The 27,081-nt window shown below is 28.1% G+C and overlaps 2 protein-coding genes across 5 annotated transcripts; both read right to left on the minus strand.

The window, feature by feature from the left end:
- Positions 1–9,918: 9,918 nt before the first annotated feature.
- On the minus strand, positions 9,919–10,524 carry LOC129962803 (uncharacterized). The gene has a single exon (XM_056076799.1). It carries the CDS (start codon positions 10,522–10,524, stop codon positions 9,919–9,921), a length of 606 nt encoding a protein of 201 aa, XP_055932774.1.
- A 1,419-nt stretch (positions 10,525–11,943) lies between these two features.
- On the minus strand, positions 11,944–26,791 carry LOC129963285 (protein LSM14 homolog B-like). 4 transcript variants are annotated; one of them, XM_056077554.1, is made up of 9 exons: positions 26,587–26,791; positions 25,496–25,659; positions 23,933–24,092; positions 22,336–22,539; positions 17,584–17,712; positions 14,490–14,595; positions 14,248–14,417; positions 13,390–13,532; positions 11,944–12,081 (listed from the first exon to the last, which is right to left on the minus strand). In XM_056077554.1, the coding sequence occupies exons 1-9, from the start codon at positions 26,702–26,704 to the stop codon at positions 12,034–12,036; spliced, it is 1,242 nt and encodes a 413-aa protein (XP_055933529.1). In that variant the 5' UTR covers positions 26,705–26,791; the 3' UTR covers positions 11,944–12,033. The 4 variants fall into 4 exon arrangements, with proteins under 4 accessions (XP_055933529.1, XP_055933530.1, XP_055933532.1 ...); XM_056077555.1 differs by having other exon boundaries at positions 11,945–12,081; positions 22,351–22,539; XM_056077557.1 differs by having other exon boundaries at positions 12,065–12,107.
- Positions 26,792–27,081: the final 290 nt, after the last annotated feature.

The following is a 27,081-nucleotide window of genomic DNA, read 5'->3' on the forward strand; positions in this document are numbered from 1 at the left end:
GAAAAGTTTATAATAATTTTTGTATTGAAATAAGTGAGGAAAATTGATTTAAATAATGAAAAAAAAATTAAGTGCAGAACATATATTTAGCACTAATTTCAAATACTTAAACCAGTAAAAATAAATTTAAAGGCATTTATGTAGAGTTTCACTATTTTTTTATTTGAAATTTTAAAGAATTTTGGTAATATATTTAATTTTAAAATATTAAGATACCATCTACACTAGCTCTAAATAAACACAGGATACGAGAAATTGTTTCTTATCAGAATTTATAGAACTTAAAGCTAAAAAGTAATAATGTTACATAAAAAAATAAAATATTATCTTAGTTACTTAATCTTTTTTAAATAGAATCTGCATTTGAAGAATGTGGAGCCATGCTGAATGTAGAGAATCTTAATAGTAGTGGAGAATATATAGCAAACTATGAACGACAATCTGGGGAAGGATGATCAAAGTAATTCCATTAATTTTCGACGGGGTGTAAATCAAGAAAATATTGAAGTTAAGGAAGTTCCTTAATTTTCTTTTCTTTTCTTGTTCTCCCTGAATCATTCATGCAGTCTTAAATGTATGGAAGATCATATTAAAAGTTCTACAATGTGTGTTTGTGTGTAGTAGTAGTAGTAGTATTTTCTCCATAGTGATGAAAATATTCCACTATGTGTCCAATATTTCTGGTGAACATAAATGCTGGCTCTATCGCTCTACTTTGTAGCATTTATGTTCAAGATGTGCAAAAGTAGTTTCCAATTCATTTATATCATCAGTTACTGCATTGTACCAATTTGTATATGTCATTGAATCAGTTCATTTTTTATTGGTGCTAGTTTGCAAAATTCTTAACTTTAAAATTGCAACATGCGAATAATTCAGTGATTGAACAGTTTCAAAAATGGTACTGTTTTTAAACCAGTATTTAATAACCATCTCTTTCTTTAACTTCCACAAATCGCTCCGATTAATTATTACGCAGGAATGTTTCTCAAACCATTGCTAAACTTTCTGATCATTTGAGTAAATCGAATTGTATTAATGTAACTATATATTTACTGCTAAGATTTTCTTTCTTGTAGTAAACACATAGTCGAGCTATGCTTATATTTTTATTAGAGTATTTCCAGCAGGTACATAGTTAAATTGAATTCTAGACACCTAAGTCTCATCATGCATCTAAATTATTAAATATTATTCGATTATACCACTATCAAACATATATTTATAAAAAGAGAAACAATTAAAATTTCCTTTCTAGTTGAAATAGCATTCGATGTTTTATTCTTAGAAGTATTTACTTATTAATCAGTGAAATAATATTATTAAGCAGAATACAGCATGATATTAATATTAGAAAACAATGAATTGTAATATTTCTTTAAAAAATCTAAGCAATTCACATAGAAAAGATCCCATCAATGAATACTTTACATCTATAGTGATCCCTCTCGTGAAAATCGTTTAGAATGGGGAGGGATGAGAGAAGTAAAATGCATGCCTTTTAATTAATAACTGACAATTAAAGAAAGTGAATACCTTTTAAAAAAAAAATATTCTAGATTGCGCAATTGTTTTAAAAGTTGTTTCAGAATCAGTATAAACTACGATCATTAAATTCTTTAATTTAAATACGAAATTATTATTAGCAACTTCAAGTGCAATGCTTAAAAAAATTCCTTATTAAACTAGATTTCCATATTAAAGTTTTCCTGTCTCTTTTACTTTAAATGTATCAACGGGTGCATTTCTATTTAATTTGTTATATAATTTCAACACTACTGAGCATTTTCTTTTAAATTTTGTGGTGTAGTTAAGAGAACTGAGAATGTATTTTTAGACTTGTTCGTAGCATCAAATTAGGTTCAAAATTTGATTAGATCTACAGGATGGTTATAATTAAGCTTCCCCTATAAAAAGCATCCTACAACGCAAACGGATGAACAGATTGCTGCGAAATTTATGTATAGACTATACAGGAGATGCGCTCACTGAATTTCGGGGGAAAAAAATAATCCCAGAATGTCCACCAGAGGGCGCCTTTTCCGGAAAAACAATTTTTACACAATAAATGACCAAAATGGAATGCAGAGACAATATTAACAATCCAAATCAAGAATTATGAGTAATAAATATAAAACAGGGAAAAGCTGTTAATTCTAGGGGGGGGGGATGTTGTGATTTGCATGCTTATAAAGAAGAGAAAACTTTATGCAAAACAGGTTAGGGTAATAAACGTTTGCAGTCGTTGTAATGTTTTATATCGATGTTTTCGACTGTAATGATGACGATATTTTGTTGCGAGGTGCAATGACAAAGATCACCACAAAGTTACATGTGCGAAGCATCACAACTGATCAGCTACGAACTGCTTTTGAACACACTGTCCATCGACTTGAAATTTTGCAGGTGAATGAGGGTAGTCACATGGAGCACCTTTTCTTATAACATCCAGGACACGCTTAACTACTGCTTCTTTTGTGCAATTTCGTCCTAATCTGCTCTTGTTTCTACAAACTGAACTGGTCCCCCCCCCTCCTCCTCAAATAGCGTACTGTTGTTTCCTCCTTACCTTTACTTAATGTGGTTCGATGACAAGGTGATCAGAAACTGGTCAATAAATGTTAATATTATTTCTGTATTTCGTTTAGTACGTTAAAATTCATGTTTTTCCGGTAAAAGCGCCCTCTGGTGTGTATTTTGGAACTTTTTTTTTTTTTTTTCGAAATTCCGTGAGCGCATCTCGCGTATAGTCTATATATCAAACTTCGTTGCAATCCGTTCACCCGTTTGCGATGTATGATGCTGTTTATAGGGGAAGTTGAATTATAACCACCCTGTATTTTGATACTAAAATCACATTCTAAATTTTATTAATCTTGTGAAGATGAAAACTAAAAAAATCTTAATCTATATCTTGGTAATGTTCATTTATCTTTTCATTGACCGATTCAGTCAAAAAAAAAGACCTTGTTTACTTTTGTATGAAGATCTCGTGTCGAAATTAATCACTAACTTATTGACCACAATTTTTGCCTTCACAAACAATCCATCGTGAGATAGTTCCGATACCGAGTCAGATATACAACTCAAAAACAATCCAAATTACATTCATCTAGCTTATTGCATTATGTTCACGGGCATCTGGTTAGGTAGAACTTCTATCTTTTGAGCAGATTATGCCTGTAAAATATCTTCAATAATTACTATGGATGTGATATGAGAGAACACTTTATTTGCGATTTGGTAAATAATCGCCTGAGTTGTGTTCTCTCCCGTTTTAGATAATCCATAGTCCTGTCACGGACGCCAATTTGTAAAATATGCTTTCGAAACTTTGCTATGTAAATAATCGCAAATAAAGTGTTCCCTCATATCACATCCATAGTAATTATTGAAGATATTTTACAATGCCCAAAATAATGCAGCAGAATTTCAGTTTCTACAAAGACCACATAATTTTCAATCAATCTTAAGAGTTTATGTACAAGCAGACACTCTTTCAAAAAATTGTGTGGAAAAGGGGGGGGCATTGAACTGGAACTATTACTACATTATGCATTTTAGGACGACCTTTATAAATCAAGTTTGTAGAATATAGATAACTGCTCTAAAAGTGTATCATTTTAACGTCCGACCTAGATTTCTTCTCATAAACCATCTAATTACTTTTCCTTAAAAAATGTTATAGCCATATTATACATTGCATCCCTTAACCCACTAAGTGGCAAAGACGGAATCTTTTCTCCCTTCAAAATGGCGGGCCCGTATATAGACGGAAACAAAAACTCCCTTAAAACTGTCACTGCCCTTATTTTTACGGGTTCCTGTTTTTCCCTTCCCCCAATCTCAAGCTGTGAGATAGGGAAAAGTGAATCGTTATCAGTGGACGATATGACTGACGTCTTCCTGCTCGCGTCCTTTTAAGCATTTTAAAATTTCGCTTATGTTCTGAGCCGTTACTTCTGAAATTTTGATAATAATTACGCATCCAAAATGAGTTTTAAATAGCAAGAATAAAATTGAACGTATGAAAATATATACCTGGAATGAATACATATACGTATTATTATTAATAATTTGATCTATAAAATTTTAAAGCGTTCTAGCATAAGAAAATAGTTAATCTAAAAAATAAATAAAAAATATGAAATAAAAATTTGACAAGGTTTTTTTTTTTTTTTTTTTTCCTTTATCGTGTTTTCATTTAAGGATTTTCAAATTGGCATTGCTTATGCACCTTATTTTTTGAAAATAAGACACTAAACTTATGTACAGAGTTTACGTAGCGAACGAGAATTTTTAACTTTTAATGAAATATTTTTTTTTTAGTTTTCATTAATAAGTGTATTCAAAAACGGGGGAGATATTTAAATTGTATAAAACCAACATATTAAAGTGGGTTTTTTGGAAATATAAACATTTATGATGTTAAATAGTATATTTTTATAACGTAATAATCTATATAAGAAAATTGAATATTTGTTTCATTCTTTACACCTTATGGAATTTCACGCTACTTGACGAATTCAAACAAAAATGTAAGCATTGTAGAGATATAAGTTTCATTGTTTTTTTGTTTTTTTTTCTATTTTTCCTCTGATTTTTAATAATATTTTCAAAGTTAATATAAGCGCAGTTTCTATAGGTTCTTTTTTTTTTTTTTATCGAAATATTAATCTTATTTCACTTCGCACGATTCTGTTAATGTTAAACTGGTTTATATTGACATTTTTACTTATACTTTCAATATTGAGTAATTCAATCCACGAATTTTAATCCGCGTGAAAGTGAGTTCAATGGGAGAATTAATAATTTTAAGATTGTTGCCATTATTTTAACTCCTTGATCTAATTTTATCTCATATGGTAGCATTTTTAAAAAAATTAATGCGTACAACTGGCATTTAGACTATTTTCTTCTCCTGTTTGGTCAGTTCGAGTTCACTGGATGTGATTTTAACAAACAAGACGGGATATGATCTTTGTTTTATTATATTTTTGATCACGGTAGTAAAATAATTTAGGAAACACCCACTTCCAAGTAATTTGAAATTCTTTATTCTTAATAACCTTTAGCCTCAAATTTTCATTTTTTAAAAACAGAACTAGTTTGAACAAGGGGGTCAGATATGAAGGTCGGTTGCTAATATTTCTATTAAAGTAGCGAATATCTCTAATTATAATGAAGATGAATGTTCGTGTTGGCGATCTCCAGATGAAACTGTTTGACTTAGAGCGAACACACTTCGCCCTTATATAATTTGAAAACTGTGAATGTTCACCTCGAGAGGAAATTTCCGAAATTTTAATTAGAATTTCTGTTAATTAAAAATTACTTAAAATTTTAACATTTATCAGCGATAAAATCCGAAATTACTCCAACACAATTTATATAATATGTTATTTATACATTTGAATGTATCACCAAGAAAATTCATTCTTTGAGGTGAAATTAAGATCTTAAACTTTTAGTGTCTTATTTATTGACATGTTAATTATGGAGCATTCTCTTAAGCCACATGGTTTATTCGTATTTCAGTAAAGAAATTTTTACCCCTTTGATTTTAGCTTAGACCTTTTTAATCTTTTAACTAAATCATCATCAATGGGGATAAAATCGGAATGAAATATAAGGATTACAATGAAAATGTTTAGTTTCAATTGAAAAATAAAATATATTATTTAAAATATGCTAAAATATTTTAAATTTAATTAAAAGTGGGAAAATTACATGGCACAAAATTTCGTATCATTAATAAAAAAAAATTCGAATTCACAATTAATGTACAAATTATTTTTCTACTGTGATATTTTCGAATGAACTTAAAAATTTTAATAAGTTTTATTAACCCTTTGAAGGGCCTTTTTTTCCTAATCATGTTGGAGAAAAATGTTTTTAGAATTGGTATTGCCCTAGGAAAAGTAATTCATTCAACTTATGAGATCAATTTAATCTGATTTATTAATTATTTTGTCAATTAATTACTAAGAAATAAATCAAGACACTTCATTTTATTTGAGTTAAACAATTGAAACATCTAAGTTTCTGCCTTATTTAAAAACTTGGTAGAATTTATGCCAACTTAGATAACTTTATTCAAAAATTGTTGAATTTGGTGATAAGCATACTTCCCATGTCCCTTGAAAGGGTTAATTAAAATTTTAAAGAAATGATTCCCACTTTCCAAAGTATGTAGGTACAGATTTTGGTCATTCTATTTCAAATCGTCTGGTATGAAGAGCACCAATACAAACAGACAAATAATGACACACACACTCGTCCATCTTTATTATTAACAGAGACGAATGTTTGTGCGTGGGGTCTATTAGAGCTTCCATATATGTCTTAGTGGAATATACATCTTAGAAAATAAAAATGTTCAGTATAAAAAATAGTTTTTTTACTTTTGAAAATTTTTAAAAATTATTAATTAAAAATTAAATAAGATTTTGAAGTGTATTTCACCATAATTTTCAAAATTATTATAGAATAAGAAGGATTTTTTTGGAAATTTTTATTGAATAAGAGATATGAGAAATCATCTGTGGCATTTCAAAAATTAAAAAGAAATATTCAGTAGTATACATAAAACTTTATTGCTGAATGATTCTATGATTATTTTCCCTGCATTTAGAAATTTAATAAGCCTGATTGGTTACATCAAAAAAGGTTTTGCATTAATTGAAGTTTATTCACTCCCATTTACTGTCAAGGAGCTGACAGAAAATTCAAAAAAATCTGTAATACAGAATGGTACAATGAGTCTGAAATAGTATGAATAATATGACTATCAAAATTTGAAATTTCAAGATGTATTGTTGAAGAAAACATTTAATTAAAAATTTTATATTGACTAGTAACCTCGACACATATGTTGGTCACCAAAAGCAATAAATAATGTAAAAGTAATAAGTAAAAAAGATCAATTCAACTGTATTTGCAAAGCATTTAAATTCAGATATTTTTAATTATTCGTTTACCCCACGGTATGTCGTTATCCGAATGCAAAATAGTAAGAGCTTTGATTCTAACCCGAAAAACTTAAAATTGAGATTTTTCAAAAATTGTATTTTATTTTAAAACAACACTTAATATTCTATAGGAACTTTCTTTGAAGGTATTCAAAATATTCCAGTTGCAAACGGTCAATTATGAGTCTAAATAATCTGTATTATTTGAATCATTTTTGCAGGCCAAATTTGTTTGTATCATGAATATTACAAAGAAATATTTTGACAATTATTTTTATTTGTTACATTCATAAGGCACATCAACGGCATAGTCCAGGTATTTCAGCATTACTGAATAACTGGACAATTAGCGTTGCCAATTAAATATTGTACAATTTATTTAATTATAAAATTTTAATCATGCAGATAAATACTGAAAATCGATATATTTGAAAGTGAAACATCGCATAAAATTCCCTAATTACACAATTATTTTTTTGAATACTGAAGAAGCAAAGTTATAACATAGTGTTACTTATCGCAATTAAAGTTTTAAACACGCATTTTAAAATATTAAAATAAATTGGCAATGCACTGAATGGGTTTAAAAAAAATCGCTTGTACGTAATTTTCGAGAAATAATTTCACAGTACCACGGAATAAAATAATTTGTGTATCATATTGCAATGAAAAAAATATTAGACGAGCACTTTCAATTTATAAAAACTAGACTAGTATCAAAATAAACATGATAATAATTTATTCCTAACATAAATTTTATGTAGTGTTTTATGAAATAACCGAAAAACCTCTAAAAAACAATCACATTTTCGCATATTTAATCGATGTCATTGTCAATCTCTTCCTAAGCACTGAAAGAAACATGCTATTAGAAATCGAAAGAATGCGATAAGCAACACCCGTTACTCACAGCATGAAGTTTGCTAATCACTTGCCACTTGCAGCGCTGAACTGATCGCAAAAGGGGAAAGCAATCTTTTGACCAAACCGTGACATTTTTAAGGTTGAACCTATTATTTCGGCTTGCCACTTTCGGTAAGGATAGCATCCTGAAAGCCGCCGACAGGAGGGTTAAATTTTCGGGCGAGAGGGTGGGCGCAAGTTGTGCCAAGTTTAAAGAAATAGAGATGCATAATCCACGATTTTTTGAATAACAAATAAATTTGCTATTGTTATTTTTAAATATTTGTTCCAAATATCTGTAATTTCAATCATATTATTAATTTAAAATTATTATTTAATATTAAATATAAAATTTATTAATTGTAATTAATACTTAATTTACTAATTTAAGTAACGTGTGATTGAATTAATTTACCTACTTCAGCTTACTTCTTAAATTTGATTTTTTTTTCAAAACTATTTATTTAATTTCTGTATTGGAGTAAACCATTTTCTGAAAAATTTGAATTAAATATAAATGTCATTTCTTTAAATTGTTTACTTTAGTTCTATATTCTACCAATAGATGGCGCCAGCAGTAAATGGAATATATGCAAAGTCAAATCACAAGCAATTAAGAACGATTTGTATGGAACAGTGCATCAACACATACGAATACCAGTAAGACCGGTTACTCTCATGAAGTGTAGCGGCGACTTCACACTTTCCAGTGAAGTCACCGCTCCGATAAATTTCAGTGATATGCAATTCAGTGATACGATGATTCCAATAACCGGTCCATTCACTTTTCATTCCGTTCACAGATTTCTCCTTTTCTGTTATGTTCGAAAGCTTCCATTGGACAGATCGTATCGATTGTTACTTTCCAGAGAAGTCGCCGCTCCGGTAAATTTCTGTGATATCGTATCGATTGTTACTTTCTATCGTGATCCAAAACCTGTAATCGAAATATCAAAAGTGAGATCGTATCAAGGATTTGAATCACACCCCTCTTTGAAAAGTATTGATCACTTGTATTTTTGACTTTTTGATATTGGTTACGTAATAACCGCTCGTAAAATATTCGTCATCCCTATAAAGAAATAAAAGGAAACTAGGCAAAATACAGAATATAAATTTCGATTTCTCAAAAAAATTATTCATGACCGATTTCTCGTGAATGTGATTCGTTTACAAGAAAACTGGGCGATTTGATTAATTGCCTTTAAAATTTGATGTACCAACAAGAATCCCCCCCCCCCATTAAAAGACTATTCCAGTACTACATTTCACTTCTGATAAATGTTCTCAACAAGATGCCCATATCAGTGGATTATTTTACCTAGATTTAAATTTTTAACTTTTCTTTCCATGGTTGAATTTGGTGTGTTCTGTTATTACCATCTTCACTGTAACACTTATTTTTAAAAAGATAAATTCTACAAATATCGATGCAACTTTGTTCTCCATTGTTTTCATTCTGTAAATCCAAGAAAAGAAAAATGCATGCAATTTTTTAAAAAATTGCCATTGTAGAACTATTTATATAAAATCGTAAATACTGAAAGTAATAAAATTGCAAAAACAGGTACTGTTTGTCTACCTCAAGAATAGCTCCCGCCAATATGTCTATGATAGTCTGTTGCAGTGGAAACAAAACCTGCTCTATTTTCAATAGGGGATTTAAAAAGAAAGGCATCCATGTTGGCTTACTGATCGCCTTGATGACGTATTGGCGATTTTTTTAAATTTATTTATAAAGAGTGAAAAAAAATTGTTTAATATATTAATTATATAATAATATTTTAACTTTTAGACATAAAAATGAAGTATTAATAAATATGCAATAAAGATGAAAATTATTACAATAAAAAAGTAATTATTTAACTTTTTAATACTTGTTTAATATTTTCATAACTTAATAATTATCAAGGACTTTAGATTATTAATACAATGACAGAACTTCGTTGATTATTAAACTCTCAGCATGTATTTTCCAACAATTTCCAAGGCAAAACAGTTTTAAAAGTAAAATAAAATACCGTCTAAATTTCGAAAATAATGTTCATTCAAGCATTTCAAAATCCTCTAAATCACTCTCACAAGTTTCGGTTTCTTCTGAATCAGAATCATTAGTATCAATTTGAAATGACAGTTCGTCCACTAAATCTTCTAACAGTCCATCTTTTTCCCAATAATTATTTTCAAGCTTTTCTACGTGTTTGCAATGCGCTGCCCATTCTTCCGAAGTAACTTCAGTGATAGCTGTTTGAAGAAGAGATTTCAGATTGTCCAAACTTAAATCGCCTGTAACATTTTGTTCCTTTATTATTCTTTTTAGAGAGGACCACACAAATTCGATTGCGTTCAAATCGCAATGATAAGGGGGTAGTCGGATAACTTCATGTCCTTCTTTCTCTATTAAATTATCAATTTTATAGACAATTTTCTTTGGACGATTACTGTCTATAAGAGAGAACAGTTCCGCTTTTCGCGTTTTTTGAACGCAGGGTATACCTTTTTCAACCAGTCTATCAACTTTTTTTGTAGAATACTTCGTTGGAGTGCGGTTTTCGACAGTCCTATGATACGGTGCATTATTCATGCATACGACACTGTTTGGTTGCAAATTTGGAAGAAGTTTTTCCAACACCCATTTTTTAGTTTTCATAGTTCATTTGCTCGTGATAGTCGCCGCTTTTTGTTGATGCTTTATATACTAGTAAAGCACCCGTAAGGAAACCCGTTGATGACCCAGCATGAACAACTATAAGTCTATTTTTTCGAATTAACATTTGCTGTAGCTTCCAAAACTGTATCATCTTGCCAACATTTCTTAAGTGTCAAATTGCTGTCTACCCAAGTTTCATCAATATAGACAATCGGTCGTCCAGCTTTCCTGTGACATCTCATTTCTCTCAAATATTTGTCTCCAAAAAAACAATATCTCGTCTTTCCATGAGTACTTTTCTATTATTCATGCACTTCTTCCATCGGAAATTCATTGAATTTAAGACTTTGCACAATGCGTATTTTTGCCACGAAAATAAAATTTCTTTCAACACTGGTAGTAATTTTTTTGAGGGATGGTACTGTCCTTTCTCTATGTAAAGTCTTGAATTGTTTGCCATATAACACACTTGCCAAAGTCGTCCATTTCACAGTTTCGCTCACTAGGTTTTACCGGGTGATTTTAAAACTGTCGATGGGCCCGATGTAGCTTCAGAAATTTCAGTTGCTTGAGAAGCCCTTTTCAGAGCTTGTGTGAGTGGAATTAACGCAGATTTCGATAAAGCTTCATTGGAACAAAATTCCGCAACATTATATACAATTTTACGTGCCTGCGATTTCAAAACTTCACCCTTCCTTAACTTAAAGGCCATCTTGCAAGTTCAGCAAAATCAATTAAACCAGTAAGGAACAAATAATTTTAAAAGCAAAATAAACAAGGATAAGATAACGCGTACAACTCTTAAATCCGAGAAGACGAATGACGTGATGTAACTTTCAATTCCGCCAATTCCTTACACTCTTAATCCCCATTAGAAATGAACTAGCCTTGTTACTACAGCGACCGCCACAAGATAGACTTCTTGGCGGGAGCTATTTTTGTGATCGACAGACAGCATGTTTTACAAATATTCACTTAATAAAAAAGCAAATTTAAAGAACTGTATTTTTATAATAAATTATAACTATTTTATATAACTTGTATTTTTATAATTAAAACAATGCTTTTAAAAGATTCATTTCATGGTAGAAACTGGTCAACATTTCCTATATCAAAATGAGAACCATCTCTTTAGCTTGACTTTATATATTTCAAATTTAGAACATCTCAATCACTTTTTGAACAGAATTTTTGCACTTGGATCCGATGATACAAGAATGATCAACCATATTTTATGCGAAGATCAAGATTTGTAGATGAAGGATGCTTTGTATACCATCTTGTAGGATTAAAAACCTCTGTGTGTACTGATGTTTGGAATAATTGAAGCTCATTCGGAGAGGAATTAAAAAACTTTAATAATAGAAGTTGAACAATTTTTTTTAAAAAAATTCAAAATAAAGTTCAGTATGAAATCAATAACTAGTATGAAGTTGGTTATCAGAAATTAAACTAAATACTGAATTTTCAATGTTCTTCATGGCATAAGCACGCATGCTCAGAAGACCTTCACATCAGTACACACAGAAGTCCAGTATTTTCTTCCTCTTCAAAACCCTGCAAGTACAGTTGCATCAGTATTCCTATTGATTCAACAAAATAGGTAAAGTTAGGGAAGGAATTCATTTGTCAATGTTAATTAGATTTCTTAGAAAAGATCCAAATCGAATGATTCAATATTTTCTAATTAGAAAATCTATGCATTTTAAAAGAAAATTTATCAATTAAAGCATACAGTCAAAATGTTAATTTTCAAATTTGGAATATAAAATCTTTTCCAACATTGTTTACCCGGCATCGCGATAAATTTAAAAACCAGCCTAAATTGAAAGTGAAAATAAGATTCCTTTTAGCAGATATCACTTCTAAGATCCAAATTGGATGAAATCGGGAAAGTTATCAGTAAGTACAACATTCATTACTAAAATAACCAGAAACTGCAAATCAAGTAAGGCTATTGAAGTTTTTTAAACCCATTTAATATAATGGTTGATTTTGAATATCAGTTGTAAATTTTAAGGTAAAGATTCACATTTAACCCATAATGAAATTCTTAATGCTAATATGAAATTTGGTTTTTCCCTCCTTAACCCTTTCAAAAGATCATAAAATAGCCCCCCCCCCCAGATTAAATATTTTAAAAATTAAATTTACTATTTTTATACATTATGAGAATACTAAAATCTTTCAGAACATGGCCTTGGTTAAAAACATTTTGCCAATAAAAAAATTATAATTAGTTAAGAATAAGAATCAAAAAGAACACAAATCACAGTATTTTGGAAGCTTTTATTTATACAAAATAAATTTTAATAAATATAAGAAAATATGTATACAGTGTACTATTAAGTCAAATATAAATAAATTTACCTCAAAATATCTTACTAGATGGCACAATAAGATGCTTACACTTATTTCTCAGCATCTTAAAGTTCTCACTTTGACATTTAGCCATGCCAGTAAGAAAGTTAAAAAGGATAAAAAGTAATACAAATTTGATTTTTGATCTCCTGTTAGTAATGTTATTCATTTTTCAAGAGTTTGATAAACATTTAAATGAAAGACAATTCAAAGAATGCCATCTCGCTGACTGAGCAAGGGGTACCAAACAAAGATCTACACAACCGTATTCTGCTGGAAAATGAATCTCAACTAAATGGTTTAGAACTATCTTCACTCTTAAACATTTAATTAATACATAACAAGACTAGAGAGGAAAAACACCATGAAAGCCAAGGTGTAAAATAAGCTCAATTTAAAATATAAATACAACTACTTAGTAGTACTAGTGTACTTCTAAATGGTCAACTTGAATGTTTGAAAATTTTTTTTGAACAGATTTTAAAGCTTAGTTTAATTCCATACATTTTCTTCTGTTTTAATGCTAGGTTCTGGCCAATCACTTTTTTCCTTCTCTACAATAACTTCAATAACTGGCATTGGATCTGGTTTCGCTTCTAGAGTGACTACTTCAACTTCTTTTACATTAGGAGTCTCATCAAAAGTAACTGAAAATAAACAGAATAAAGACTTAAGCAACAGCAAGAGTGCGGAATGTTTTTAAACTTCTGTACTCAGAAACTACATTAATAAAAACAATTATGAAACAAGTCAAGATTTTCAAACTAATATTCCATTAGTTTTCTTTGTACGATAGATCAAGTAAGTGAGAAAACACTAGATCTTTTAAAATCTCTTAATTTTTAACAGAATGTCTTAATTTTTATAAAATAAAATTCCGTTGGCTGAAAAAATATTTGGTGTGATGCTTTTTTTAAATTGGTTTTGAAATGAATTATTTGAAAGCTTAAGGAATAGGCTAAACATCTTGAAAGTCATTTATAGAGATTACAACTAAAATGACCTTCTTGCTTATTCTTATGAATACTTTGTTGTAAACTAAAGATTTTTAAAACAAATTGAAATTTGTTTGCAACTAACTACATTAACACATGTAGTATTCTTTTCAACAGAAATTAAGAATGTAAATATAAGAAACTAAATTTAAAGCTCGAATTAGTTTGATAAAACTAATTTCATTCAACTACAAGTTTTGTAAAAAAATAGTAGTAGAGTAAATATGAATCATTAATGTTTATGAATAGAAGAAAACTATGTTTATATATGGCAGGAAAACTAAAAGAATATTCAAGTTGATCTTAATTTTTATTCTTTTACTATTTCAAATAAATGATTTCTTTCAATTTTACTACAATAACTTACCCGTTTTCTGAACTGGAGTTTCTGTAGGTCTAACGAAACCACCACGACCCCTAAATCCTCTGCGAAAGCCACCTCTGCCTCGGCGCCGTCGAAGCCAGGCATTATTTGCAGAAACTCCAAAAGTCTCCATATTCAACTTCCGCTCATACCTCCAATCAAACCGAGGCAAGCTAAAAGACACAAGTTAATTACCAAAATGCCATTTGATCTACATCCTTTATTTTATCACAAGAGCAACTTACCCTTTACTTCTTTGAGTAGCTTCACAACTGATGTCATCAAAGAAGGATTTTTGTTTATCATAGCCAGGTGTATCTTCAGTACCTGAAGAGTCAATATTGTTATCACCTAAAAAAAATTCAACAGTAAATTACCAAATATTTAAAAATCCCTTTAATAGTTTAATTCAATCATAATTTTTTTAAATTTTAATCCCTTTGTATGTTAAGTCACAAAACGAGAAGAATTTGGATTTCTGTAATAAAAACTACCAGGTAAACTAACAAGATGTTCTTTCACTCTAAGATAAAATATTATGTATTCCAAACAATTGTTCTCATTAATGCCAAGAGAAAATAGTATACAGCAGCCAATTCTTATTATGCTCTATCTAAAACTAGAGTCGTGTCAAAAATAAAACCAGTATTTCATAAGATAGTTCCAGATTCTAATAATGAGAAATTGAATTACTGGACTATGCATTACTTTTGCAACCTTTAACATTAAGCAATACTTCCATACTATTTGCATCTTTGTTTCCAACCTAAAAAATATTGGACATTTCAAGGAGAATTGGAATATATATTCAGGATGAGAGAACTAAAATGCAAGAGAAGATGGAAATAACATTTGAAATCTACAAATAGACAATTAAAACCGTACGTAGCAAGAATAATGTATATTGCTAGTTTTAGATGTACTACTAAATGTAATACAGAATTCTATAGAATACATTAAAACTTCATTAAACTTGTGCAAGAATGACTTCCTATACATCCGTTTATTTTACTTTAACATTCATAGTTCAGATTCAAGAAATAAATTATGCAAGATGAATATTGGATGTGTACAAATTCTAAAATGCCAAGTATTTACCATGGAAAATAGTCGTTTCAAACTTGATTAGAATGATAGTTTAAGAGAAATTCTAATTGTTAGATTTTTGAAGACATAATAAAATGAATATAATTTTTGGAACAATGTAGAAAGCATGATCTATATTCTCATGCGAAACATTAATACATTTCATTTAGTTATATAATATATATATTACAAATAATTTTGTGTATAGTAATTATCTTTCACTGAAATAATCATTCATTCATTACATAAATACCTTGCAATTCGTTATAACTTCTATTGTAATTACAGTGAAAAACAATTTTTTTTATTAGAAATTACAAAGTATTAATTGCAATTTACCAAGTAGATTTTCCCCGAAGAGTTTAAAACAGCCGATTAATTTCAATTACTGTGTGCTGCATTAATAGCATGTGTAGATTTTAATAAGAAAAGATTCTATTTCAAAACAAAATTTAGACTGTAGTTAAAAGAAAAATTGAGAGTTATAAATTCTTATTAAAACATAAGCAAGTTATGATTATATGCTATCAAGACCATCTTAATCAGGGGTGTTTGTGAGACCCCAAAAAATCCCCTGAAACTTTTACGGACATACTACCGGCATTTTGGAGTTTCGAGAAGGGGGGGGAGAGAAATGAAAAATTACAATTATGAAGTATTGAATGACCTAATTATAAAAGTTCAATGAATTACTTTTTTTGCAAAATTAATAACCATAAATTTTCAAACATATAAACTACTACATTTTATGCAAATATTTTAAATTACCTGAATTAATTCTTTTTAAAAAAATTATCTAATTTCTGCTGCTTTTTTTTTTTCTGATGTTTGTGGGCTTGTCTTTCTTTTGTGGTGAACTTCATAATTGCAGGAAGGTTGACTTTTATTTTCCTCATTTACAGTTGAAGAAATTTCCTCGAGAACAGCACATGCAGAGGTAGAAGCAGTTTGCTTTTCTACTAATGTAGAAGGTTTTTCAGAGACTTTTATAGGTGACTCATCTGAAATCCATGTTTTTAAGTCCTCTTGATATGTTTTCCAACTTCTGTTCATATTCAGCAAGAGATCTGTGAATTGGATCAGGCATTGGATTTTTTGAGCCATATTTTTCACATGAGGTTTCTGTAGAAGCCATTAAATCATATTTAATAGTCTGCACTGCATCTAGGGAATCAATCTTAAGGGAGGTTCTATAGTCAGTGACAAGTGTATCCATTAAGTTGAATGCACTTTCCACTAATGGGCCATGGAAGCAGCTAAGGCAGGCTTTGACCAATTTAGCCAATGTAGGATACTTATAATCATTTGTGAAATCATCTTTTAAATTAAAAACTTTAGACCAATATTTATCAATTGTACACTTGACTTGATTTCCACTTTCATCAGATGTGTAGAGCATTTCTTTGGTGATATCAATATCACTCTGGTATAACCTTATTTCAGCTTCTACTTTTGACTTTTCATTATCACTAAAAATATGGACATAAAAGATGATAATTTTTCAAAAGCTAATATTGTACTGGTTTTACCTCTTAGCTCTGGATCTAATGCTGTAAAACTAATTAGATATGAATTTTTAAGGGGTAATTTCTGTTTCATATGCTGAAATTTCTAAATGAAATTCTCTTGTGTACATAAATAAAAAAATATTTCAATAAGCGAAACGAAAAATTTACACGTGCATCAATAAATGAAACGAAAATTTTACACAGCGGAGAAAAAAAAGTTGCGAAGCGATCAATGACAAATAGCTAATACGGCGAAAAATCCCCTTCTCTACTTATTGGCGCCACGCCAGGAGAGATAAGACCTTTGAACCCAGAGTCACGTTATCGCACATCTGGTCGAACGAAGTCTCTCCTTTTTTTCTGCTGCGCCTACTTGCCGAAAAGAATCCAGAAGAGAATGTCCGAGAACCGGGGGAATGAGTCATAACTCGCAATAAGGAAAGAACAAAAAAGAAGTTTTTTCCCCTTTTTCACGCATTATCACTGCCTTTGGAGAAAGAAAGGAAAAGTTTTCACCACACACACACACACTGACCTTGCGTTTTCTGCTTTTAAAGCAAACAAAATTATCCAGATCAAAATAAATAATTCATTATTATTCCTACTTCCTTTTGAACGACGATCCCCGGAATTTCCGGGTATCGAAGTTCAAAATCCCCTGCTTAATGATGAAAAACCATGGTAAATGCTTTCAAACTTTTCATACTTAAAACATGTCAATTCCAAATTAAAAATATATACTTACCAAGAGATTTTGATAATTTATTCTCTAGCTCCTGAAATTCTGCATTTGCCTGTTCAAAGTCGTATTCATTTTCAAATTTTTCTACTGATGCTGTACTGTTCGACCTTCCTCTGCCACGTCTAGGCACATCTAAAATTTAACTATATTTTTAGATATTTCAAAACAAGATGGAATTTACATGATTTTTTTTTTTTATCATTAGTATTAGTAAATACTTCTATATATATCTAATTTTATTTAAGGTATCTAATTGTCCGATATAAAGATAGAAAAAAGTTTGAAGCATACTATATATATATTATAATGAAAATGATAAATTTTAATATAGATTCAAGTATATAAATTTCATTTTAAATGAACTAATAAAATTTGAATTAAAACCCAATACTACATTTTAAATGAAACAGAATTTAATATATATTTTGGTTATAAATCGGATGTAATTTTAAAAGTTACATTAGAGAATTCATTAATAATAAAACCTTAAATATTTTCAGATTTGCATCAGCCTCTAATTAAATATTTAAGATACTGGCAAATAAAAATTCAAAGTTAAGGTTTTTTAAATCCTGAAATTTATGTGCTGAACTAATATCAACTTCAATTAGATTTTATTTTAGATTAAATTTAAGATCAATTTGAACTACATTAAAGATACAAATTGGTATTCTATTTGTGTAGAAACTTAAATACAGACAAAATAATTTATAAAAACTTAACATTCTGCAGTTAAAAAATCCTTCTGGGTTCTATTTTAGCAATTTTATACTATAGATGCTAAAAAATGAATATAATAAAGAATGGACTATAGTAGAGTCCTAAATAGCAAAATCCTCTTTATTACGCTTTAACATTCAAATATCAAGAAAATTTCTTTACTATCCTATTATTTCTTCAGCTACTTAAGATTTTGCTAATTTTTTATTTAAAGGCCAAATAAAAGGCTAAGTTCTCACTTAAATAAAATAGAAAAAACATTGCTTATAAATAAGAATTAACTTAATTTATGGGATATTTTTACAATTTTTTTGAAAATAACAAGATTTTAAGCAAATAGCCATTTAAATTAAGTAGAAGAAGGAACCTTGTAGTAAAATTTAGATTAGAAATCTTTGTGAAGACCCAAATCAAGTTAAACTAAATTAATTTAATATTTATTACTTGGTTTATCTCCAAAATAATATTCAGATATTCCTTTAAATGTATATGAAAATAAGAATTTGATAATACATGGCAAGATCAACATTTAAGAATATTTTTAAGCCCAAACCAACTACCTTTGATAAGCTTGTTAACCTAGAATAAATATGCAATACTTTTATTTAAGATCAGCTAGAATAAAAAATATAAGTAAAGCTGTACTTGTACTTTTGCCTATGTTTCCTCTATTGTAAATAAGAAGTAAAATGTATATTCTTTGACATTTTATCCCCCATAGAAGTTTTAAAAGTCTTTAGTTACCAATTTTAAAGTACTTGAGTAAACAATATGCATCTTTCTGTTTGACACACGTGTAAAAATTATTTTTACTTCCTATTCTAAAATTTGACAATTACCATGAGAAAATATAAGGTGTATAGGTTCGTATGGCTTTTTAAGGAATTAAACTAAAGAGAAAAAAAAAAGTTTTTTCAATCTGATATTTAATAGTTCGATTTAATACCCAAACTGTATTTATATTAATATCAATTGTTATTAAAACAATTCTAATCCTTAGATCCTCAAATAATTTTAATGGAGCAAGATGTAAATGAGTATATATATTAGCATAATATCAAAGAATGTATTGATATTTTTAGATATTTAAAATATTTTTATATATAGATTGATATGATAGATATTTTTATATATAGATCACAAAATATAGATTTTGTGATCTATATTCTTATATCGTAAGAATATAAAATATTCCCAGTTACAGATTAATTATAAATATTTGGATTTTGTTGATATTATAATGATTAATAAAAATGGAAGGATATCTAAATTCTACAGAAGTTTAAGAAATACAAAGTCAAAAAAATACTCAACTCTTTTACATTTTAATATTAACTAATATGATAGAGTATTAGGTTAGGGAAAAAGAAATCCATTATTTTTTAGATGATTGTAGTGATGAATATCTCGTTAAAAAAAAAAAAAATCGATCAAACAATTTCGGATTATACTTGTTAGTGATATTTCACACTAAAAAAATTCCTTTGCTGTTTTTTTGTTTGGTCTTTTCAGTTACAAGTTATAGGGTGCCAAAAATGGAAGTCAAAGAAAATTCAGTATATTTTGTAGTTTCTTATAAAGGCAAAAATACAAGTTAGATTGCTGAAATTGTGTATAGGGTTTATAGTCTTGATACTGTAACAGCCAATTACATGCAATTTTGGTTTCGTCGATTCCATTCAGGTAGTTTCAATGTTATGATAAATTGAATTTCTACCTGTAAAGCCTTGGCTAAACTGAATCAAATTGACCCATTTCTGGAATCGTATGAGAAATGGGTTGCATATGATAACACTGTACAAAAATGATTATGGTCAAAGTACTGTAAAGCAGCTCAACTCAAGTACTGTAAAGCAGCTCAACTCAAGTACTGTAAAGCAGCTCAACTCAAGTACTGTAAAGCAGCTCAACTCAAGTACTGTAAAGCAGCTCAACTCAAGTACTGTAAAGCAGCTCAACTCAAGTACTGTAAAGCAGCTCAACTCAAGTACTGTAAAGCAGCTCAACTCAAGTACTGTAAAGCAGCTCAACTCAAGTACTGTAAAGCAGCTCAACTCAAGTACTGTAAAGCAGCTCAACTCAAGTACTGTAAAGCAGCTCAACTCAAGTACTGTAAAGCAGCTCAACTCAAGTACTGTAAAGCAGCTCAACTCAAGTACTGTAAAGCAGCTCAACTCAAGTACTGTAAAGCAGCTCAACTCAAGTACTGTAAAGCAGCTGATAGTCCTCAGTGAACAAACTAGGACTATCAGCTAGGAAGGTTCTGTGTATTTAGTGGCATTTTAAAGAATCGTTCATTACAAATTGCTTCCATGTGGTCAAACACCGAAATTCGGATCTCTCAACAGTTGAACCATTTAAACTAGCGAACCATTTAAAACTAGTGATACCCAGAATTAGCCAACAGGAGAGGTTGTTCCATTGGGACTCTTATGTCTATAGCAACTCTGGGAACTTGGTTAGGAAGTCAATACATACGACACATGTGGATGCAAAATATAGTTCAGATCTGGCCCCCCCAAGTTACCATGTTTTTCTTGTATTGCAAAACTTTCTTAGTGATAAACATTGGATGAAGAAAGGATTGTGAAAATCTATTACTAAGTTTTTTTGCTAATAGGAACTAAAACTTCTATGACAGAGGTTTCATGAAGGTGTCTTTAAGATGGTAAATTTTAGAATAAAACGGCATATATTTGATCAAGATTATTTAACATATATTTCAGATTACCAAAGTCTTGAAGTTCATATAAAATAAATGGATTTCTTTTTCCAACCTAATACAAATGTTTGGAAATTCGAAAGTGTTACGAAATCTTATTTAATGACATGTTTAGCTTTAGTTCGTTAAAGTATTAAAATACGAGATAATTGGATAAAACAGAAATAGTAAAAATTGGTAATAGAGTCAAAGTTACAATGTACTACTAATTTAATAAAAGCTATTAACAATTTTAAAAGTTTAAAGGTAAATATATTAGATGGTATTATATAAAATTAAATGTCTGAAGTAATTGTTAAAAAGGTATACAAGTAAAATTTAGCTAAATAATGAAATAAAGTTATTTTAAATATATAAGTTACAACAAAATTTCTTTAATTAAACTTAAAAATAGATATAAAAATTGAAGTAATTATATAATAAGACACCAATGTCCTTTAATTTTCTTTGAAATACGTGTGTAAAATGACCGAGTAGCAATATATTAGACGACAATAACAAATTTTTAATTGAAAAGAAAGCTATTTTTAATGGAGTAATCTTAAATGCAAAGAACTGCATGTCAAATTTTGTTAAAATCCATCAATTAATTTTTGAATCTAATACAATTCTAAAAATAGACTCAATATTGTTTACATAGATTTCTCTTTGTTATTTAACGAGATTTAAAAAAAAATCTGAATTTAACGAATATGTACGTAACGTACTGTATGTATAAATTACGGAATAAAAACAACTGAAAATACTACTTCAGAATTTAACTCTGAATAAAGAAATTTCTCTTCATTTTAAAACAAGTAAAAAATACTGGATTGAATAGATTAGTTTGAATTTCATAGAAGTGAAATACTGTAGGTTATATATTTTATAATCTAGAATCAAAATTACAGAAGTTAACGATTTAAATTTTAAATTTTCTTGGTTATTTTGAGTTGAGCATTTTACTAGAAATATTTTGAAAATATTAAAATGATACTTTAATTATGAATTAAAAATTAAGCAATAGGCTTTTAGTAGAGACCATATTTTGAAGAGCATATAAATTAAATTACATCAATTAGACAAATTATGAATTTATATACAAAGGTATTTGTCTTTAACCTGTTAACTGCATATGATGAAATATTTCATCATACATAAACTACTACTGCAATGGATATGACGATATTTTTTGCTAATTAAAGTTTAATTTTTTAAAAGTTCCATTATGAAACAAGTTGAAAAAGAGTTTATTTCTCAGTTAACAGGTTAAAATATCCAACTAAAAACTGCTTTAGAGCTAATTTGTAAAAATATAAAAAGTTTTTAATTACAGCTATATACATTACTTCTTCTGTTGCCTTGCTGCCGATTTACAGAAGATCTACGTCTATTTTGAAAATTCGATGGTTGATCCCTGTTTCGAGGCTTCAAAGGATCTCTAGATGGTCTAACGAGATCATTACCAACAGACACTTGCACTCCAGCATCAGATGTCGGACTTTTCCTTTGTGATCCAATAGATGTTCGAGCTGAACCTTTAATATTTTAAAATAAATCCGATATCTTATTTTATATACAAGGTTTATACAATAGGTTCCTATATTTAATACATTTCTTTACTATATATAAATAAAGGTTGAAATTCTTTAAAAGGATTTCACTTTTTTCCTTTTAACATTCTTTTATACAGGTGATAGATATATCTATATAAAGAAAATGCTATGCATTTTATTTTGTTACGTTATAAATTTAACATTGTAGAAGATTAAGAATTAATAATTGGTCATAATTATCTTTAATTTGAATTATTCAATACTCAATTTTATAAGAGCTAGGATTTTCAAGTCTTGTAAAGAAATGCAATAAAAAGTTGAATATTTTGTTTTTAAAGATGCAAATTTTAAATGCATGAATGTTATATTTAATGTCCAATTTATTAAATCTATTGAGTTTAGAAAATTATTAAATTATCATTGCTCTTAATAATTGCTCCAAAATAATAAGATACCTTAATTTTAATGATTTTATGAAAATTAACAAATTATCTAAGAGAACTATGGAGAATAATAAAAGACAACATTATAGAATTAAAAGGGAAGTTTCTACAATAGTAACAGTTGACAATTTTCAATAGAAAATAAACACTTTAAGAATATTAGATTTCAATAAACTCTTTAACAAAGGATTAGGTAAAAACATCAATATAAAATATCAAAAATATAGAGATTTAAAAGAAAACAAGATTTTTTTTTCATATTATATATGAACGTAAAATATGCAGTAATTTAGGAATACAGTAAAAATAATAAAATCAATAACAAATAGAGATAGTGAAATATAAAATAATTTAATTGCATTTTTAGAAGATGAATTCAAATATAAAAAGAATATTTTCAGTCTTATCAAATTAAGATAATATTTTCTGCCTAAAAATATAATGCATCTAGATGAATAAGAATTAAAAACACCAAAAAAAAAAAAATATAAAGTATATCAAAAGAAGAAAGCATTTTGATTATATTTCTTTGTTTCCATTTATTATTCATTATTTATATACAAGATAAATGTGTATATAACCGTATTTATATAATAATAGGTTAATTTAGAGGACATTAATATGTAATTATTTCTAACAACTTATACTATTATAGAATACAAAATAAAAAGATTACAGGAGGAAAATTAATGCTTTATGAATTAAATACCAAGTCTTTTCAAATTAATTTCTAGAAGTTAAAAACTATTGATTTAATATAAAGATTAAAAGTTTAATAAGCTTTCATAATCAAGCAGTTAATATTAAAAGTTTCAATATGTACTAAATATTGTGTTTGAGATTAGATTTTAAGATTAACAATTTCGATGAGAAACAGATTAATATATAAAATTCAAAACAATTTAGATTAATATTAGATATAATTTATTTACCTGAATAATGATTTGTAGGTAGAAGAGGATGTATTTGAGGATAACTTGCTTGTGTAGGATAATGTTGAAATTGAGATAACCCTAGAAGATTGTTGAATGCTTGTCCATAAGGTAGAGATGCATAATGTGATAGAGGTTGAGAAGATATAGGCTGTGAATGCTATTTTAAATAAGCAAGATTTATAATTAAAGATTATAACCAAAATATAAAATATATACAATATTTTAATATATGAACTATTAGAGAAAATAATTAATAAAATAAATATTTTGATTAATTATATAAGTTAAACCCAATTTTAAACGAGTTAATTATATAAAGCTATTAATTATGCAAGAACCTTAATTATATCATAATTAAGATTCTTTCAAGTGTAAAAAATCTAGATTGGCAACATATTGTACTCTTATGTTAAAAGCACAACAAGTAGCTAAAAACAATTTTTTTTAAAAATTTATGTTTATTTAATGAAGTCTTAAATAATTTTGTAATCATTACTTAAGCATCTTTATTTTAAAATACAAAAGATGAAAAGTCAAATATAGGAAAATATAGGAAGTTACCAAGCATATCTTGTATTAATATTGGTTATTTGATATAAAATTTTATATTTAATAAAGAATTACATCCTAGGATTACCTTGGAAACTAAATCTAAATAAAAAAAAGTATAGTCATTAAGTTGAGAATAAAAATAAAAAAAAAATAAAAACTTAGTTATACTAAAACTAAAAACAATCTACTTTTTAAACCTAAAAAGATGTAAAAAAAAAAGTGCTTATAATTGTAACTAACAAAATTATAACCTGAAATTCTTTATTATAATTTTTTTTATATACAATTCTTAATCCTAGGTAGTTTTATTAATTTAACTATCATAACAGTTAGAGTGATCAAAATCCTGTTATATGACAGCAAGAAAAGTAGCTAAATATGAATGTCATTAACAAGATAAAAGTTTCAAAAAATTTTGAGTAGAAAAGAATCTTATTAGAAATATTAAACTAGAAAAAATATTCTAATATGAATAAGAAATGTATAATGTTTATAAAAATATAGCTTGATGAAATAAAAGCCTATAGAAAAATTCTCATTTATAATAGATTAAGTCAGTTTAAATAATTTGTTATAAAAAATACAGAATATTCAATACTGGAAATAATTAAGATATTACTCATAAAATTCTATCTAAATTAATTCCAAGTAAAAAAAAAAAATCTAAATGTAATCTCTAAATTAGTATATTTCACTCATTAAATAGAAAAGAAATATTTCTGTAACAAAGTACTAAATTCCACCAAGCTCATAATAGTCACAGTTAAACCAACATCTAAAATTATCCGACTATCTTAAGTCAATAATTCTTTTGATTTTAAAAACAGCTTTTTTGCCTGAATCCAAGGTAAAAGTTGTTAAAAATATAATATTTTAAACAAGCCTTACTTTTTTTTTTAATTATAAGACTATTAATTTAAACTTCATTAAACTTTAAATAAAAAAAGTCAAAGTATTTTAAGAGAAGTGACAAAAAATAAGTCGCAATACAAAATAATTGATAAATACCTGAACAATTGCAGGATCATGTGGCAATCCATGATGAGACTTGGGAGGCTCGCAAACATGCAAATCTTTAATATCACTAGCTCTAAAGATTATATATTCATAAACTTCATCTCTTGGGAGTACAGGTCTATCAGTTGGCCTATCTTCTGTTCCAAATGACTTAACTACAGAAATTAATATCTTTATCAATCATTTTAAAATTTTGATTATATATATGAAAGACCAGTTCTTCTCCCCTTCCCTCCCTAGTGGGTAGTTTAAATTTAAAAATACAGATTCTACCATAATGTAAAAAGTTAATAGATTATAAGTCATAATGAAATTTCTCAAGTATTTTGCTAATATATTATGCTATTTTATATCATAAATATTAAACTCGTACTGTATATCGGGATATACATACAAAACAAAGAAATTATTAGTCTTTAATAAATTGCCAACTAAATACTGAAGGTACAGAAAAAATCTTAGTTTTAAAAAATACTTCTAGTTTTAAAATTTAAATGCAGTATTTAAAATTCTGAAATAATGATTGAAGTTATTAAAGCTACAGCATTAAAAAAAAATTTTTTTTTACTAATTGAAAAAAAAAAGCTAAATAAAATTTCACATTTTAATATAAAAAATATTGATTATGCAGAGAAAAAGTATAGCAAGAATTGAACAAGAATCGGAAAATTTTGATGAGGAGCATTTTTATCTGTAGGGCACAAGATGAAGAATATAAAAGCAAAACCACTCCTTTCTAAGTTAAAACTAGGTTATTATAAAGCATATAAAAAGATGCAATCAATTTTTTAAATACTTCTTGGATTCCAATAGATTGAAATTAGTCGACAATTCACACGCTAACGCACTCAACTGGAAGGAAAAAATATATTGCAGAACAGTATATTGTTATCAACTTCTTTAAACTTACTTTGAAATAAATTTGTATTCTGTATTGAAACATGCTAAATGCATCAGAAAACAATATCAGAAGAGGGAGATTCAATCAAAATACCTATACTTTTTAAAATACCTACACTAGAAAAAAAAAATTTAGATATTAACAGTTTTAATGCATATTAACACGCAAGAAAAAATAATACCTTTCGCCAATGCTACAGTAGATTCTTTAGGGTCGACAGTATACAGTATGCCTTCATATCTAATCTCAGATTTAGATATTAAACTTATTTTACTTCCTAAATATGGTACACTCGCCATATTTAAAACCTTTTTACTTATCCGCTACAGAGCAGCACTTCGAAACTTTCTGATATCTACTACCGAAAGTTGCGCGCATGTCATCTTAATTGTATTAAAAGACTTTATGGAAATGAAATATGCAAATTTCAAATATATGCTTTCAAATGCTACTATATTGAATGCGATGAATTCGTTTTATGTATATAAAATGGTGAAAAGGAATTCATTTGCGCTTTTTTTTTTTATTTCATTTCATTGTATTTTAATAAATAACAAATGGATTTGGTTTTTAAATTCCGCACCAAAAATTAATTCCCTTTTTAATGTTGCCAAATATATATGAAATGTTCTGAACTTTATAATAATCGAATATATGTCATACTGGATCTCAAACA

The sequence above is a fragment of the Argiope bruennichi genome, chromosome 3 (genome assembly GCF_947563725.1).
Source record: "Argiope bruennichi chromosome 3, qqArgBrue1.1, whole genome shotgun sequence".
NCBI lineage: Eukaryota > Metazoa > Arthropoda > Arachnida > Araneae > Araneidae > Argiope > Argiope bruennichi.